This window comes from Miniopterus schreibersii (assembly GCF_964146895.1).
Source record: "Miniopterus schreibersii genome assembly, chromosome: 1".
NCBI lineage: Eukaryota > Metazoa > Chordata > Mammalia > Chiroptera > Miniopteridae > Miniopterus > Miniopterus schreibersii.
This window is the reverse complement of record NC_138101.1, coordinates 85,231,272-85,247,261: the sequence shown is the minus strand read 5'-3', so window position 1 is coordinate 85,247,261 and position 15,990 is coordinate 85,231,272. Positions and strand designations below refer to the sequence as shown.

The following is a 15,990-nucleotide window of genomic DNA, read 5'->3' as shown; positions in this document are numbered from 1 at the left end:
GGTGATAAGATGACAACATGGAAAGATGGGGAATGTGCTCTTCACACTGCATGGTTGAACCACAGTGCGAACCTTAAACTGACAACTTCCCCGCTTATTGTTAATTGAGACAAATTAATTCCTGTCTGTTTGAATTACTGTTATTTGGGTTTTCAGTTTCATGGATTCAAATGCATTTTTCACTGATACAGATGATAGGAAAAATTTATCTCAGATAGAAGTCTAAAAACAAGAAAGCTCTAGATTTTAAGTAACTTTTTTAATCATACTTTTATTATCTCTGACTGGCTTGTTTCACTTAGCATAATACTTTCTAGTTCCCTCCATGCTGTGCCAAAGGATAAAGGATCCTTCTTTTTTACAGCTGCAAAGTATTCCATGGTGTGAATGTCCCACAGCTTTTTTATCCACTCATCTACTGATGGGCACTTGGGCTGTTTCCAGATCTTAGCTATTGTGAATTGCACTGCTATGAACATAGGGTTGAATAAGTTCTTTGTGATTGGTGTTTTGAGTTCCTTAGGATATATTCCTAGAAGTGGGATCACTAGGTCAAATGGCAGGTCAATTTTTAATCTTTTGAGTAAACTCCATACTGCTTTCCATAGTGGCTGCCCCAGTCTGCATTCCCACCAGCAGTGCACTAGGGTGCCCTTTTCTCCACACCCTCGCCAGCACTTGTAGTTCCTTGACTTGTTGATGGAGCCATTCTGCCAGGTGTGAAGTGATGCCTCATTGTGGTTTTAATTTGCATCTCTCTGATGATTAGCGACGTTGAGCATTTTTTCATATGTCTCTTAGCCATCTGTATGTCCTCTTTGGAGAAGTGTCTATTTAGGTCTTTTGCCCATTTTTTAATTGGATTGTTTGTCTTCCTTTTGTTAAGTTGTATGAGTTCCTTATATATTTTGGATATTAACCCTTTATACCACATGATCTCACTTGTATGTGGAATATAATAAACAAAATAAACTGATGAACAAAATGGATCCAGAGACATAGAAGCATAGAACAGACTGAGGGATCTCAGAGGGAAGGTGGGGAGGAGAGAGTGGGTGGGGAGAGATTAATCAAAGAACTTATATGTTTATAGGCATAACCCATGGACACAGACAATAGTGTGGAGAAGGCCTGGGGGTGGGATGGGTGCGGGGTGGAGGGGATAAATGGGGATAAAAAGGAAACATCTGTAATATTTTCAACAATAAAGATGAAGAAACTTAAAAAAACTACACCCAGCAATATTTTAAAACAAAACAAAGCAAAAAAGATTTTTTAAATTAAAATAATATATATATACTTTTATTATCAAAAGTATACATCTTTTTTATGCTCTGCCAGCTACAGATAACTGATTTTCTTATAAAGTCAGCTCCTCCCCATATAATCTCTTCAGTCCTGATTGTCTCACTTTTGCAATGGTATCCTGAGAAAGGGCAAATAGACTTTCTTCCTTTTGACTTATTTTTAAGAAAAAAGAAAAACTTTTCCTAGGTGCCTTTTCTCCAATAAGTACCATTGTCTAGCATTGTATCCCAAGGCTATGCCTAAACTAATTAAGAAAATTGCCCAGCTGATGTGGCTCAATGGTTGAGTATCGACCTAGGATCCAGGAGATCGAGGTTCCATTCTGGCTCAGGGCACATGCCCAGGTTGCGGGCTCAATCCCCAGTAGGGGATGTGCAGGAGGCAGCCGATCAATGACTCTCTCATCACTGATGTTTCTATCTCTCTTTCTCCCTCTCCCTTCCTCCCTGTGAAATCAATAAAGACATATTTAAAAAAGAAAAAGAAAAGAATAGCGACCATCACATCACAGTTGCTGAAATAAACCATGAGTCAGCCCTGGAACGGAGAAGGGAGCTGTTTCACCCATGAAACACATATCTGAGTGAAAGAGCTTTATATCAGAAGAAAATTGTGATTCTGTCCTGAGCAAGACAGGGAAGGAATGACTGACAAATGAGCACCCAACTGCTAGAGAAAACATTAAAAAAAGTGAGAAGTAGTCTTAAACATAAAAGTTGAAAATAGTCTATTTTTATTTAAGAGATACTTTTCTGAAAAATTTGGTTGGCAGGCAGTTTTAAACATGAGACAGATTTCAGCCTAAAAACAGTTTGCATTACAGGAAAGGTTACTGTATTCAAGGCGAGATTTTGGAGAGTATCTTCAGACAGTGTGAAAACTTGAATATTTTTAGCAAGGGAAATAAAGTTAGAACGTTCTTAAAGATGATCAATGTGGTTTGTGTTTGTAAGGTTGAAGCCTACATTACAGAAAGAGACTCAATTAAATCAGGGGGTTGAACCAGTGGAACTGGAATGGGGACTCTGGAACTGCAAGGAGGGAAATGAATTAAATAAGTTTTCAAAGGGAGAAGCTATAGGTATCGGTGATAGATTGGATATACAAATGAAGAACGTAGAATCAAAGATAACTCCAAAGTTTGAATCTTTAGAAAGAGAGAGAAGATTCATGCTATGAAATTAATCAATAATCTCAAAGAGAAGAGCCCATTTGGGGAGGTGAATAATGAATTTGTTTTAGGCTTGTTGGCTTCCAGGTGATGACTGCGTGTTCCAAGTGAAATATTCAATGAGCATTTGAAGATAGACACCTGCCTTTCATCCTGGCGGTAGATTTGTAGGCCATTTGCATAAAAGTGTGAAGGGCCATGGGACAGGATGCTTGAAGATATGTAGAGTGAGAAATTTAAGCAAATAAATACGTAGTCTTTTAAATCCAGGACACCATGACCATGTCTGCAAGTTATAGGAAAGGAATTAGTAGAGAATGGGAGATTGAAGAGCATGGAAAAGTTGTGTAACTTTGAAATAAATGAGGCTGTGGGATGCTAAATGCAGTGTTGCTAACGAGGAGAGATCATAAACAGAGATTAGCACTAGGGAGGAAAAGGGACCTAATTTGAAGTAGAGAGACTGAAATATAAGAGAATGGATCCTGATTGTATAGATTATCCTTAGAGTCAAAGATAAAGGTCATATATTGAATAAATTGGAGCTAGAGGGAAAAGGGTGGTCACAGAGAACAGAAAAAGATGTAGGATAATTATTGGAGGGCCTGTGTGTCAGGGAGTTAGCTACACAGACATACAGCAGCGCAGAACCTGCATGTGACATTATTCTGAAGAACCCGCAATGGCTGTCTTGTTTGTACATTGGCAGATTCTGCATGTTTGCAGTTGTGTTAACTAAACACCCGGAGAACTGAATCTCTCACTTTCATCCATATTGTTTGCATAATATCAACCTATCTATACCATAGGTTTGGTACTGAAAAGCATAAAGAAAGATATACAGGGCCCATAGAGAAACACATAAAAATCAATGGATTGTAAGTTATGTAGAATGAATGAAAGAAAGGTACATAATTAAAAATGATTTTGCATTTGGGCATAAGATGCCGTCATGCCTGGGATGTGAAGTGCTAATACTTTATGAAAATACTCTGAGATCCAGAATATTTTCTATAAAAATATGAAAGCTATGTTTGCTGTATGTTTGGTGTCCATTTTAACAGCAAGTTTTTCCTTCTGTTGAAGTTTCTATAGGCTAACATTAGTTTTATGTTAAGAAAAAGTGTTAAGCGAGAAACCACGTGAAGAAGAAATGTTAAAAATAACACAAACTTCATCTTTCTGGGGGGGAAAAAAAAGGAAAAGTCAATGACAGTCTCAGTTGATTCATGCCGATTCAGTCACCCAATAATTCATTTTTACGGTGGTTGCTCTAATACAATAACTGCTGCGCAAAACAAGAAAAAGAAAAATGAAAGCAGATATCAGGGTGTGATGATGGCACTTTTCACAGCTGACTAGCTATTATCTCAACTAGCTATTAGCACAACAACTCAGTTATTACCTAGGACTCTCTATTGTGAATAACTTAATTTTAATGAGTTATCAATCAGCACTTTTAGTAGAGAACTTCTCTCATTATTTACTGCCTAGCGCTGAGATGCTGTACGTGGGTGATTGGTGTGGTATGCAGAAAGGGTTTGTGTCCATACAGTTCACTGTTTCTCCCAAAGGCACCTTTTCTTTAGTAAATAATTTTGTCTCTCTAATGGTCTATGCTGTTCAAACACCAGAGTACACAGGACAACTGAAGATATTGATTTATTGGAACTGAGTTATCATCAGTGTTATCATAACTTTATGTTCATTGTTTATGTGTAGACAGTTTTATCTTTCATCTATATGTATTATTAGTCAATCCATGTAACTCCTTAATGGATGAATGACAATATTCATGCACTACTTCTAGACCCTGTGATAAAAAAGCTAGTGTACAGCTGATGTTATCAATGGTTGCAAATGTCCTGGTTCTATAAATTTATTTATAAAGATTTAGGATATACAGACACTAATTAAAATCACCACTAATGTAGTGTAATATCAAGTGCGATATGGATTTTCAGAACATTCCGTTAAAATTTTTGTCTCCTTAGGCCAGTACACAACCACAGCAGGAAGCTGCAGTTTTGAAACAGCTTCAGGAAACTGGACCATGGCCTGCAGTCTTACTCAAGACTCTGGAGATGACTTGGACTGGGCTATTGGCAGCAGAATTCCTGCTGAAGCACTGAGTGCAGACTCTGATCATACACCAGGTAAATCTGCTAGAGATACACAGGCCAAGTAAACAACTCCTGGAAACTGTTTTATCTATTTGAGTGAATGCTGGAGTGCATCCCTTATGTATGGGAGGGGCATGGGAGTGGGGGTGGGGAGTAAAAATCAATAGGGCGTATGAAAAGAGAGTTTGTCCTTTCTATTTAACACGTGAATTACTGAATAGACTCAGAACTGTCATTGCTACTCCATGACTCATGTTTTAAGAGACTCACAGATTTTATTTCCTCTACCCTAAATGTATCCCTTAAATCTCCAATCAGGGCAGGGACAAGTAGGGGGCAATCCAATTAATGCATGCAATAGGCAAAGGTTTATAATTAGCAATGATAAGAGTTCTCATGATGCCACAATGGCCAGTAGCCAGCCACCAATTTTATTCTAGTCCCTCTGAAGTGCCAGGACAGAGACATAGAAGGTAAGTGGTGATGGAGGAATGAGCATCTACAAAGTCTTGACAGGTTTTGCTTTGTGCCCTGTGACTTGAGATTAATGTAATCTTTAATGGTTTTACAGTTAATAGAGTTAGAGTATAAGTAGGCTTATAACTTCATTTACTTTGACCCCGAAGTCTTGCCTACTCAGTACTTTTCTTTTCTTAGGAATTAACTTTTCCTAGGAATAAAAAGTAACTATTTTTATAAAAAGTTTTCTTAGTAATAAACAACAACTTAAGAATTTTGCGATGGTTAATTTTATGTATCAACTTAGAGGAGTTATTGGATGAGGTTAATATTTTTTTATTTTTTAAAATATATATTTATTGATTTCAGAGAGAAGAAGAGAGAGAGAGAGAAATGTCAGTGAGAGAGTCACTGATCAGCTGCCTCCTGCACACCCTCTGCTGAGGATCAAGCCTGAAACTCAGGCATGTGACCTAACTGGGAGTCAAACAGGGATCTCCTGGATAGTAGGTTGATGGTCAACTCCTGAACCACACTAGCCAGGCAACATTTATTTTTTTTAATCCTCACCAGATGATATGTTTTTATTGATTTTTAGAGAGAGAGGAAGGGAGAGAGAGAGAAACATCAATGCGAGAGAGAAACATCGATCAGTTGCCTCCTGTACACTCCCCAACTGGGGACTGAACCCAAAACCTAGGTATGGGCCCTGACCAGGAATTGAATCCACAAACTTTTGGTGCACGGGAAGACACTCCAACCCCTGAGCTGCCTGTCCAGGACACCATTTTCTTTTCACATTTTACATTCAACATTATTTTGTATTAGTTTCAGGTGGACAACATAGTAGTTAGACAATCATACACTCTGCAAAGTGTTCCCCCTGATATTTCCAGCATCCAATTGGCACCATACATAGTTATTACAGCATTATTGACTATATTCCCTATGCTGTACTTTACATCCCTGACTATTTTGTAACTACCAGTCTGTAATTCTCAATCCCTTCACCTTTTCACCCAGTCCCCCAACTCTCCTTCCATCTGGCAACCATCAGTCTGTTCTCTGTATCTATGATTCTGTCTCTGTTTTGTTTGTGTATATTGTTCTTTAGATTCCACATATAAGTGAAACCATATAGTATTTGTCTTTCTCTGAATGTCGTATTTTTCTTAGCATAATACCCTGTAGGTCCATCCATGTTGTTGCAATGATAAGATTTTGTTCTTTCTTATGGGCGAGTAGTATTCCGTTGTATATATGTACCACAACTATTTTATGCACTCATCTATTGATGGCAGTTAGTTTGCCTCCATAAGCAATGAACACAGGTGCATATATTCTTTCAAATCAGTGTTTTGGGTTTCTTTTGATATATACTTAAAAGTGAAACCACTGGGTGATAATGCAGTTCCATTTTTAATTTTTTGAGGAAACTCCATACAATATTCCACAGTGGCTGCGCCGATCTGCATTCCCACCAACAGTGCACGAGGGTCCCCCTTTCCCCACATCCTCGCCATCACTTGTTGTTTGTTAATGTATTGATGGCAGCCATTCTGACAGGTGTGAGGTGATATCTCATTGTGGTTTTAAGTTGCATCTCTCTGATGATTAGTGATATTGAGCATCTTTTCATATTAGCCATTTATATGTCATGAGGTTAACATTTAAATCAGTAAACTTCAAGCAGATTGCCCTCCATTATGCGGGTGGTCTTCATCTAATCAGTTGATGACTTAAATAGAACAAAACAGATGGGCAGGTCAAGGAAAAGTTAATTTCCCCAACAGGCTGCCTTTGTACTTCATCTACACCACTGACTCTCTTGTGTGTCCAGCCTGCTGGCCCACACTGCAGATGTGAGGCTTGCTGATATCCGCAATCTTATGAGCCATTTACTTATAATAAATATCTTTATATGCATTCTATTAGTTCTGCTTTTCTAGAGAAACCTAACAAATAAAATGTTACTCAGAAGGATAAAAGCATAGGCACAATGAGAAAGAACAAGCTTAAAAGGAATTAAAATAACTTTTTATAGAAAAAGTATATGAGGTTGGCCCAGCCATTTTATGGCTAGTGAGAAGAAAACAAGTTTTATTATTTTTATATTTCAGGCCGAGTGAAAATGATATGATGCTTAGTTATAACATGTGTGCCCATTCGTATTTAAAGTTGTTCCCTAATTCATTCTCATATTGAATGTTCTTATTTCTTTTGACCTGCCAAGTTGTATTTTCTCTTCCTTTTACCAAGTTATTTTTTTCTCCTTAAAAAACATGAAGTTAGTATACACCAGGTTATATGTTAAAAGAACAGAAAAGAGAGTCAAGACACTGAGGTCAGTAATTAAGAGCATTTAATATATAACAATGTTAATTCAATGAAAAAAAAGATGTATTATTTAATACAGTGCTGGTACATCTGGTTATTCACCTGGAAAGAAACGAAATTAAACCCATTTTTCTTCTGTATATTTTATATACAGAAATATAGTCAAGATTGATTAAGGACTTACATGTAACAAATAATAACAATAAAATTCTTGCAAGAAAGCAGTGGGTAAAACAATGTGCATTTTAAAGGCAGGATCTAATTTCCAAATGTTCAGAAGCTATAAAAGAAAAGATGTACGTATTTCATTATGTGAAGTTGTAACTGTGTTTTAAAACTTCCATAAACAAAATCAACAGGCACATAATAGGTTAGAAAATTTTCTTTACAGATTACAAATAAGATTATATAAATAACTTTTACAAACTTACTAGAAACGACAATTTTAACAACCAGAAAAGTTTTGCATAGCCAATTCATAGACAAATTCATATAATCAACAAATATATCAAATGATGCTCAAGTTCACAAGTCATCAGAAAAATGAAGATTAAATAATAAAAAGACAGGAAAAGGTTTTCAAAGCCACCTAGAAATGGCTGAGGGAAGGAGTGGGGAGGGGAACAGGAGAAAGATACTTGTACATGGTTATGGGAAATTTTCCATTTTGGAAAGTATTCTGGCCATATAGAAGAAAAAAAGAAAAAAAAAAAAGACCAACAGAGAAGCTCATGCATATAGGGATATTTACTTCCGCATTATTTGTAGTTGGAAAAAAAAGGGAAATAAAATGAATGCCCATTATTCATACACTTATTTATTTGTTCCTTTGCTGCTTTATTGGTTTATTGAGGCCCAGGCATTGTTGTGGGTCCTGGGAACACATTAGTGAGTAAAACAGGTAAAAATTGCTGTGGAAGTGGAGTTCACGTTTTATGAGGAGAGACAAAGTAACGAACAAACTTAGTAAGTAAACAGATGATCTGGACTGTTAGAAGGTGAGAGAAATGGAATAAGTAGGACTGAGAAGGCCAAAGGATGGGTGCGCGCATTGCATTTGATGGGGAAAGGGGTAGGGGGGGAGAGCAGTTTAAATGGGTTGGTCAAAGTAGGCTGCATTGAGAAAATGCCATTTGAGAAAAGACTTGAAAGAGGTGAAGGAGTGAGCCATGTGGACACCCAAGGAAAGTGACAGAGTGACAGCAGAGTGACAGCCAGCACCAAATGCCCTAAGATCATAGTATGCCTGGTCAGTGTCTCAACCTAGGCTCAACAATGAATATATATTTAGATGTATTGATGGTTTGGGTCATCGAAGTAACTGTTGTGGGGCCGTCCTGTGCAGTGTAGGGAATTTGGCAGCATCCCTGATCTCTGCCACTAGTTGCAGTAGCACTTCTCTCCTAGTCTTGACAACTTAAAATGTCTTTAGAAATTGCCAACTATTCCCTGGGGGCCAAAATCACCACCTTTCCAGCCCCCACTTCAGTTGAGAACCTGGAGGAACAACCTGGAGGCCAGTGTCACATGTTAAACACAGCATGCAACATCATGCAGTCACTAAAACAGTTTCATGTATGCATTCGATGTGTAGGGATTTCCAAAAGATATTATTAAAGGAGTGAAGGAATATGCAAAATGATTGTATAATATGATCCAGTTTTTCTAAAGCAAAGTGACTAACACCCTTTATTTGTGCATATGAATAAATATGTAGGTAGGTATTTCTATAGATAACTATATGAGCATGGATGAAAGGACAATAAAAGATACATATGTATTTATGAACATGGATTACTACTTGGATGGTAGTAGGGCTGGAGTAAAGGGGAGGGGGATATATCCCAAAATAAAGAGAAAACAAGTCAAAACAGAAATTGCACCTCATAAGAAAATCAAATACATGTGATGGTAGAACATCTATGTGTTTGTGGAATTGTGGTGAATATATTTAAATTTGACCATTTAAAAAGCCTGAACTACTACTTTTCATTTTTTAAATATATTTTTTCAATATTTATTTCCTCAATTTTACATTACTAAGGATTATATCTTTTTCTAAAAGTTTTAAAGTATAATTAAGCAGAAAAAAAGAAAAGCTTGTCTAGTAATCCCAGTAGAGAGATACAACCATCTATAAGCTTTGCATTTAGTAATTTGGAAAATACAGTGTAAATAAGTTTTTATGTTATGGAATATTTTTATATACTTTTAATTATAGCATAGTATTTTAATTTTGGATATGTCATAATTTATAAAATTATCTAATGTTAAAGTTAAATTATTTTCTAACATTTGCTATAATAAATATCAACAATGAATATATATTTAGATGTATATTTGTTGTTGTGACATTTCTTATAGTTGTGATATAAATATCACAACAATGGCCCTGGCCTGTGTTGCTCAGTCCTTAGAGCCTGAGCACAGAAGGGTCACAGGTTCGATTTCCAGTCAAAGGCACATACCTAGGTGACAGGTTCAATCCCAGGCCCTGGTTGGGGCGTGTGCAGGAGGCACCAATAGATGTATCGATGTGTGTCTCTCACATCAATGTTTCTCTCTTTCTCTCTCTCCTTCTCTCTCTTTCTCTTTCTCCCTACTCTCTCTACCCACTTCCTCCTCCCTCCCTTCCACTCTCTCTGAAAATCAATGGAAAAGATATCCTTGGGTGAGAATTCACAAAACAAACAAACAACAACAACAAAATATTGTAACAATGAATATACATTTTCTTAACTTTTATGATTATTCCTAGGGATAAGTATATGTTTCTTTACTTAAGAAGTTATGAGAAATAAACAAATTTTTACTTTTGCTACTAAGATCCAGACAGTAATATCTAGATGCAAATGCCTGTGAATTTTTTTTTTAATTTTCCAATTATAGTTGACATCTGGTATCATATTTAGTTTCAGGTATACAGCATAGTTTGTACTTTACAAAGTGATCCTCCCAATACGTTTAGTACTCACCTCGCACCATACATAGTTATTACAATATTATTGACTCTATTTTCTATGTGGTATTTTACATCCCCATCACTGTTTTGTGCTTCTCAGTCCCTTCACCTTTTTTTACCTACCCCCAGTTCCTCCCACCTGGCAATCATCAGTTTGTTCTCTGTATCTGAATTTTTGGTTCATTTGTCTTTGTGTGAGTTCTTTAGATAACACTGATAGCATTTGCAGCATGTTTTTTAAATCTTAAGACAGTATTTGAAAATTAAAGAGCAAGTCTGCTAGTCTATTATTAATGATACAAAAAGTATTTAGGTTCAGTGTAGGAAAAGATAAAAGTATAACCAATGGACATGAGAAGGTTTCATACGTGTTCAAAAAGATAGACATAGTGATCCATTGATAGCTTTTAATGGAACAATTAAGGACTATTAATGGTACTATTTATTTTTTTAAACTTTCATAGTCTATGTGAGTTCATTAAAGACCACATAAAAAGTTTTGGCCTGGTTATTTATGCAATACTGTACACAAGTAAAGTTTTCCAGAGATAAAGAGAAGTAATCATTCTGAAGAATAGTTTATTATCCTCCCTGTTAATTACTACTTGATACAGTATATTTTTACAAAGTGTTCCCTTCAAAGCAACTTGATTATATCATCCTGATACACTAACACGGCTCACTGAACTTGTTTAGGCATCTCTGAGACAATAGGCTGCTAAATAAATTGTAAGGACATTAATTAATTTTGACCCTCTGGGAAAAACAAAATTCTTTCTGAGAAGGCCAAGAGATTCAAAGAGCTTACAGTCTGTTTCTAAGCATCACAGCATTGCTGTTAATTAAAACTGATCTTTTCACTTATTGTTACCACGATGAAGAATTAGATACATAAGGAGGACATTTGCAATGCCCATTGCAGGCCTAGTTATGAGTCTTGTTGGAGCCATTCCTGAAGCTGAAAAGAGAAACTACAAACATTTATCCACTCTGTAGTGTGTACATGAATAGTGTTTAGATTTAGTATATAGGGGATTTAATGGGAGGAGTGACATTTGTTTGTCGTGAATTAAAGGTATAATGTACATGACTGCTGTCTCTGTTTTCCCTTCCTCCATAACTTCCTTTTATTTTAATGGTATAATTGACCATCTCCACAATTAGACTATAAACTCTAGGAGTCACATTTTTTGCTATTTTTATAATCACTCCAGCATTTTATTTTATTTTTATTTTTATTTTTTTAAATATATCTTTATTGATTTCAGGGAGAGGAAAAGAGAGGGAGAGGGAGAGACAGAAACATCAATGATGAGAGAGTCATTGATCAAGCCCACAACCCGGGCATGTGCCCTGACAGGGAATCGAACCCCGATCGCCTGGATCCTAGGTCGACGCTCAACGCTGAGCCACACCCGGCCAGGCTCAGCATTTTAGATTAAATAGCACTTGGTACATATTTGTGTAGGTCTCACGTTATTTAGATCCATCTCCTGTATTTTTTAACAGCAATGTATTTTGAATTAATTAATGCAACAAGCATTTCTTGAATGCCTATTAAATACCACACACAATGTATTGGAACTGAGGGTATGAATTAACTAGTGTTTGTCAAGTGACCGGAATGGAATATGCTGCTTGATACAACCCACATGCTTACTATTGTGCAAGTCTATATTCACAGCTCAAGGTCAGACAATGCCCCAGTCTTCCTGATGCTAATGCTCTAATGCTCTAATGCATTAATAGCAGTTTAAAACATAAAGTGCTCAACAAATATAACTTGATCCGTTGTAGACGGAGCCCTGCAGGCTAGGCAGATGATAATTGCCCTTCCTGTTGGGCAGACTGTACAGACATTATTTCTACATTGTACATGAGGAAAAAGCTAAAGGACTTCTTTAAGCCTGAACCCCTGGTGAAAGAAGCTTAATTCAAGCCCTTCTTCAGGACATCACCGTAGCATGTGCTGTCCGTATTTACAGCTCTGCCTAAATCTTCATATTTCAGTCCAGACTTATATGACCGTCTCACCCTGATCTCTGGTATTTGGTACCTGGAGATTCCCATAATCATTTGCTGACCTAATTGGAGCTAGGTCAGCGATACAGAGTTCGATATAGAAAAGTCAAATGATACTGAGCCATATCAAAAAATACGATGCCTTCGCCAAGTGGCTCAGTTGGTTAGAGTGTCATCCCTCCACCAAAGGACGTGGTTCGATTCCCAGTCAGGGCACATACCTAGGTTTCCCGTTCACTCCCACTCGAGGTGCCTATGAGAGGCAATGGATTGCTGTTTCTCACATCAATGCTTGCCTCTCTTTCTCTCTTCCTCTTTTTCTAAAATCAATGAAGACATGTCCTCAGGTGAGGATTTATTATTTATTTATTTACTTTTAATTCTCACCCGAGGATACTTTTTCTATTGCTTTTCAGAGAGAGTGAGAGAGAATGAAACACCCACACATCAAGTGGTTGCCTCCTGCAAGCACCCCAACCAGGGCCTGGGACAAGCCTGCAACTGAGGTACATGCCCTTGGTAGGAATTGCACCCAGGACCCTTCAGTCCACAGGGCCACGCTCTAACCACTAAGAAAACCGGCTAGGGCCTCAGGTGAGGTTTTAAAAAGTATATATGATTTGTAAATCCTTCATTTGTCTTACTTGGTTCTTAAATAATACATTGGAATTTATTATGATACCAGTTCAGAGCAGATTTCTGCTTAATACATGTTTTTTAGATACTTCAAAGGGAGTTAATTACTGATGTAGTATTACTACTACTAATGAGATTAAAGTCTGAGAAAAATATGAAAGGAAAACAACTATGATTTGTATTATGCTTCAGTGACCACGTTGAAAAATACAGGGTGGGACAAAGGTAGGTTTACAGTTATTTGTATGGAACTACTGAGCCGCTGAAATGTGGCTGGGCCAAACTGAGATGTGCTAAAGTAAAATGGAAAATAAGTGTAAAATACATACTAGATTTTGAAGATGTAATACAAATTAACAAAGAAACCCATAAGAGATATCTCATTAATAAGTTGTACATTGATTATATGTTGAAATTAAATCATTAAGGATACATTAGGTTAAATAAAATACATTACTATAAATCAACCTATTTCTTTTCACTTTTTTAAATGCTTCTACTAAGAAGTCTAAAGCTACATATGTGGCTCACAGTATGTTTTGATTAAACAGCCCTATTCTGTATTTCACTGGAGACATGGGGAAGGCTTTCTTATTTATCAAGGGAATAAAACACTTGACTTGACTGAAGAAATGCTGGAGTGTCCATCTCTGCATATCTTTAAAGATGGGCCGTCTCTTCATGCTGAATTCATACACTTGCAGTTAGGGACTGCAAAGATGATCTAGCTAACCTCCACTATATTTTAAGGGAAAGATACTTTAAAAAAAGGCATATAAAAAGCAAAGTGGTGTAATTATAATCTAATCTGATATGTTATCTTCATAATAGCATACTATGTATATTACATCTTCATAGTTAAATAATATGAAGCCTTCTTATATCAAAGTTATTTTTGAATTATTAATATTAATATAATTATATAATTATTATTAATTTCTGAATTAGTCCTCAAATAATTGTCAAAGAGAAGAACCAATGTCATTAAGTCCATATTTACTTTATCTTGTACATGTCTTTCTTTTTCTAATATATAGCTAAAATTGAAGTTAATACTTTGTTTCTTTTATGAAATTAGAGTCTCTGACCTGTTGGACAATATTTAGGATTGTGTAAAAACATCCTTATGAAGGCAGGGATGTTATCACACATCCCTAATTATCTCCATAATTAAATATGCAAATTGTTTATATATATATTTATATATATATATATAAATTTTGTATTAATCCTTATAAGATCTGCATTTTCAGGTGACAGCCTTAAAAGTTTTTCATACATACTATAATGTGATAATTCTGTTTGGCAGACTGATGCTTTCTTTAATAAAATGTTTAGTTGTTTCACTCACAGAGAATCATATCCTGAAGTTTCTTGAATAGGAAGGTCCTTGCCTTACCACATTACTGGGTTGAAGTTTAGTGGCAATCACTGCATCATGGTTCTCACACATCACCACCTCCACTTTCACCAGAATTTTGACCTTCAGCATGATGGCCCCCCTGCCACCTGGGTCATTACTGGTCATATAAGTTGATTTGCTTTGGATGCTTTGCTTTAGCAATAAATTAAACAGCGTTATCCCCATAGTCTGAACTGGTAGGATGTGGGATTTCATTTTGTAACAATGTATGAATTTATCTCAGGCTATTTTAAAAGCTTTACCTGTTTTCCTTAATTTTTAAAGCTGCTTATTTATTTGTCTTGCTCTAAATGGATGTTTAGCATAACTACAAAATGTTTATGTACTTATTCTAATTTCCTGTCATTGCCAATATTTCTTTTGATTATGCTGAAGTTATGCAAGGTAGCATGTATTTGCATTATGAATATTAGTATTTTCTCTGGTCCTCCCCTCTTGTCATCAAATATCAATGTGACTATACATACTACCATTCCCTGAGTGCCGATCACCACGTACCTGGCTTTATTCAAGCTTTTTCCTCTAATCCTCATATTTACCTTGAGGCTTTTTCAGAAGAGGAAACTGATACACAGAGAGAGTAAATAATTTCCCCCCAGCCATTCAGAAGGCACTTGAATCTATCATTGGGACCCATGTCTCTCCGAAGCAAAAGCCCATACTAGTATCGATCAATCTCTACAGCTCAATATGACATTCTCAACACTTCTTGAAATATATCAATTTGATGATCGTACAAATAATGAATAATTGGTAGTTTCTCTTCTAAAACACACAAGCGTTGGAAGTGATATTTTTGCTATATTAAATGGGTGGCATTTTGTCAATATCAAAGGGCTCAAAACAAACAAGTATGTTTGTTCTACATTTCTTATTGACTCTAGTTGCCATTTTCTTACCGCAGCTCAGTGTCATTTCTGCAATTCTTTGTCTTGTGTTACATTTTAGAAACACAAATTTTCTACTCCAAATACATAGCAATGCCAAGGAATAGAACTAGGAAGATTTTGGCTGATAAGTCTCAGAATTTGTCTTGCAGATTTAGTTTTCTCACTGCAAAGAGGCAACAAATGATGTGAATCATTTGTTTACCTATTAGAATAAACACAGTTCTCTTCATGAAATCAGAGTGAGTGTTTAGACCATTGGCATTCTGTTTTCCATTGGTATTCAGTTTTCTCTGAGACAGAGAGTTTACTTTAGTGATGATTAGGCAGCAAGAACAAGCCCAGATCATCTATAACTCTTCTGGTTCTTCAACAGTTCTCATGATCAGACAGTGATTTCAATATTGTTACAAAAAAAGCATTCTGGGCTCAAACCATGAACCCCTTCCGATCATATACATGTGCCCTATGAATCAGTACCCCATCCAATTCATAGCAAATGTTTCTGCCTCTGGGGAGAAACATAATCTTAGTTCCTGTTTTTCTTTCCTTCGTCTTGGTTTATTTAACTACGTACTAGGACCCAGATGATGTTTTCTTTTTACGAAATGCCAAAGGGTATCATCTGTGAGACACAGTATTCAGAGAAAAGCATGTGAATG

The 15,990-nt window shown here is 36.4% G+C and overlaps 1 protein-coding gene across 1 annotated transcript in view; it reads left to right on the top strand.

Moving 5' to 3' along the window:
• MALRD1 (MAM and LDL receptor class A domain containing 1) overlaps positions 1 to 15,990 on the top strand; it is a gene marked incomplete at its 5' end in the record, with an annotated part of 544,166 nt that overhangs the window by 359,125 nt on the left and 169,051 nt on the right. The window contains one exon of the mRNA XM_081144915.1: positions 4,474 to 4,635. Within this exon, the coding sequence (XP_081001041.1) occupies positions 4,474 to 4,635 (162 nt within the window). The remainder of the gene's footprint in view (positions 1 to 4,473; positions 4,636 to 15,990) is intronic.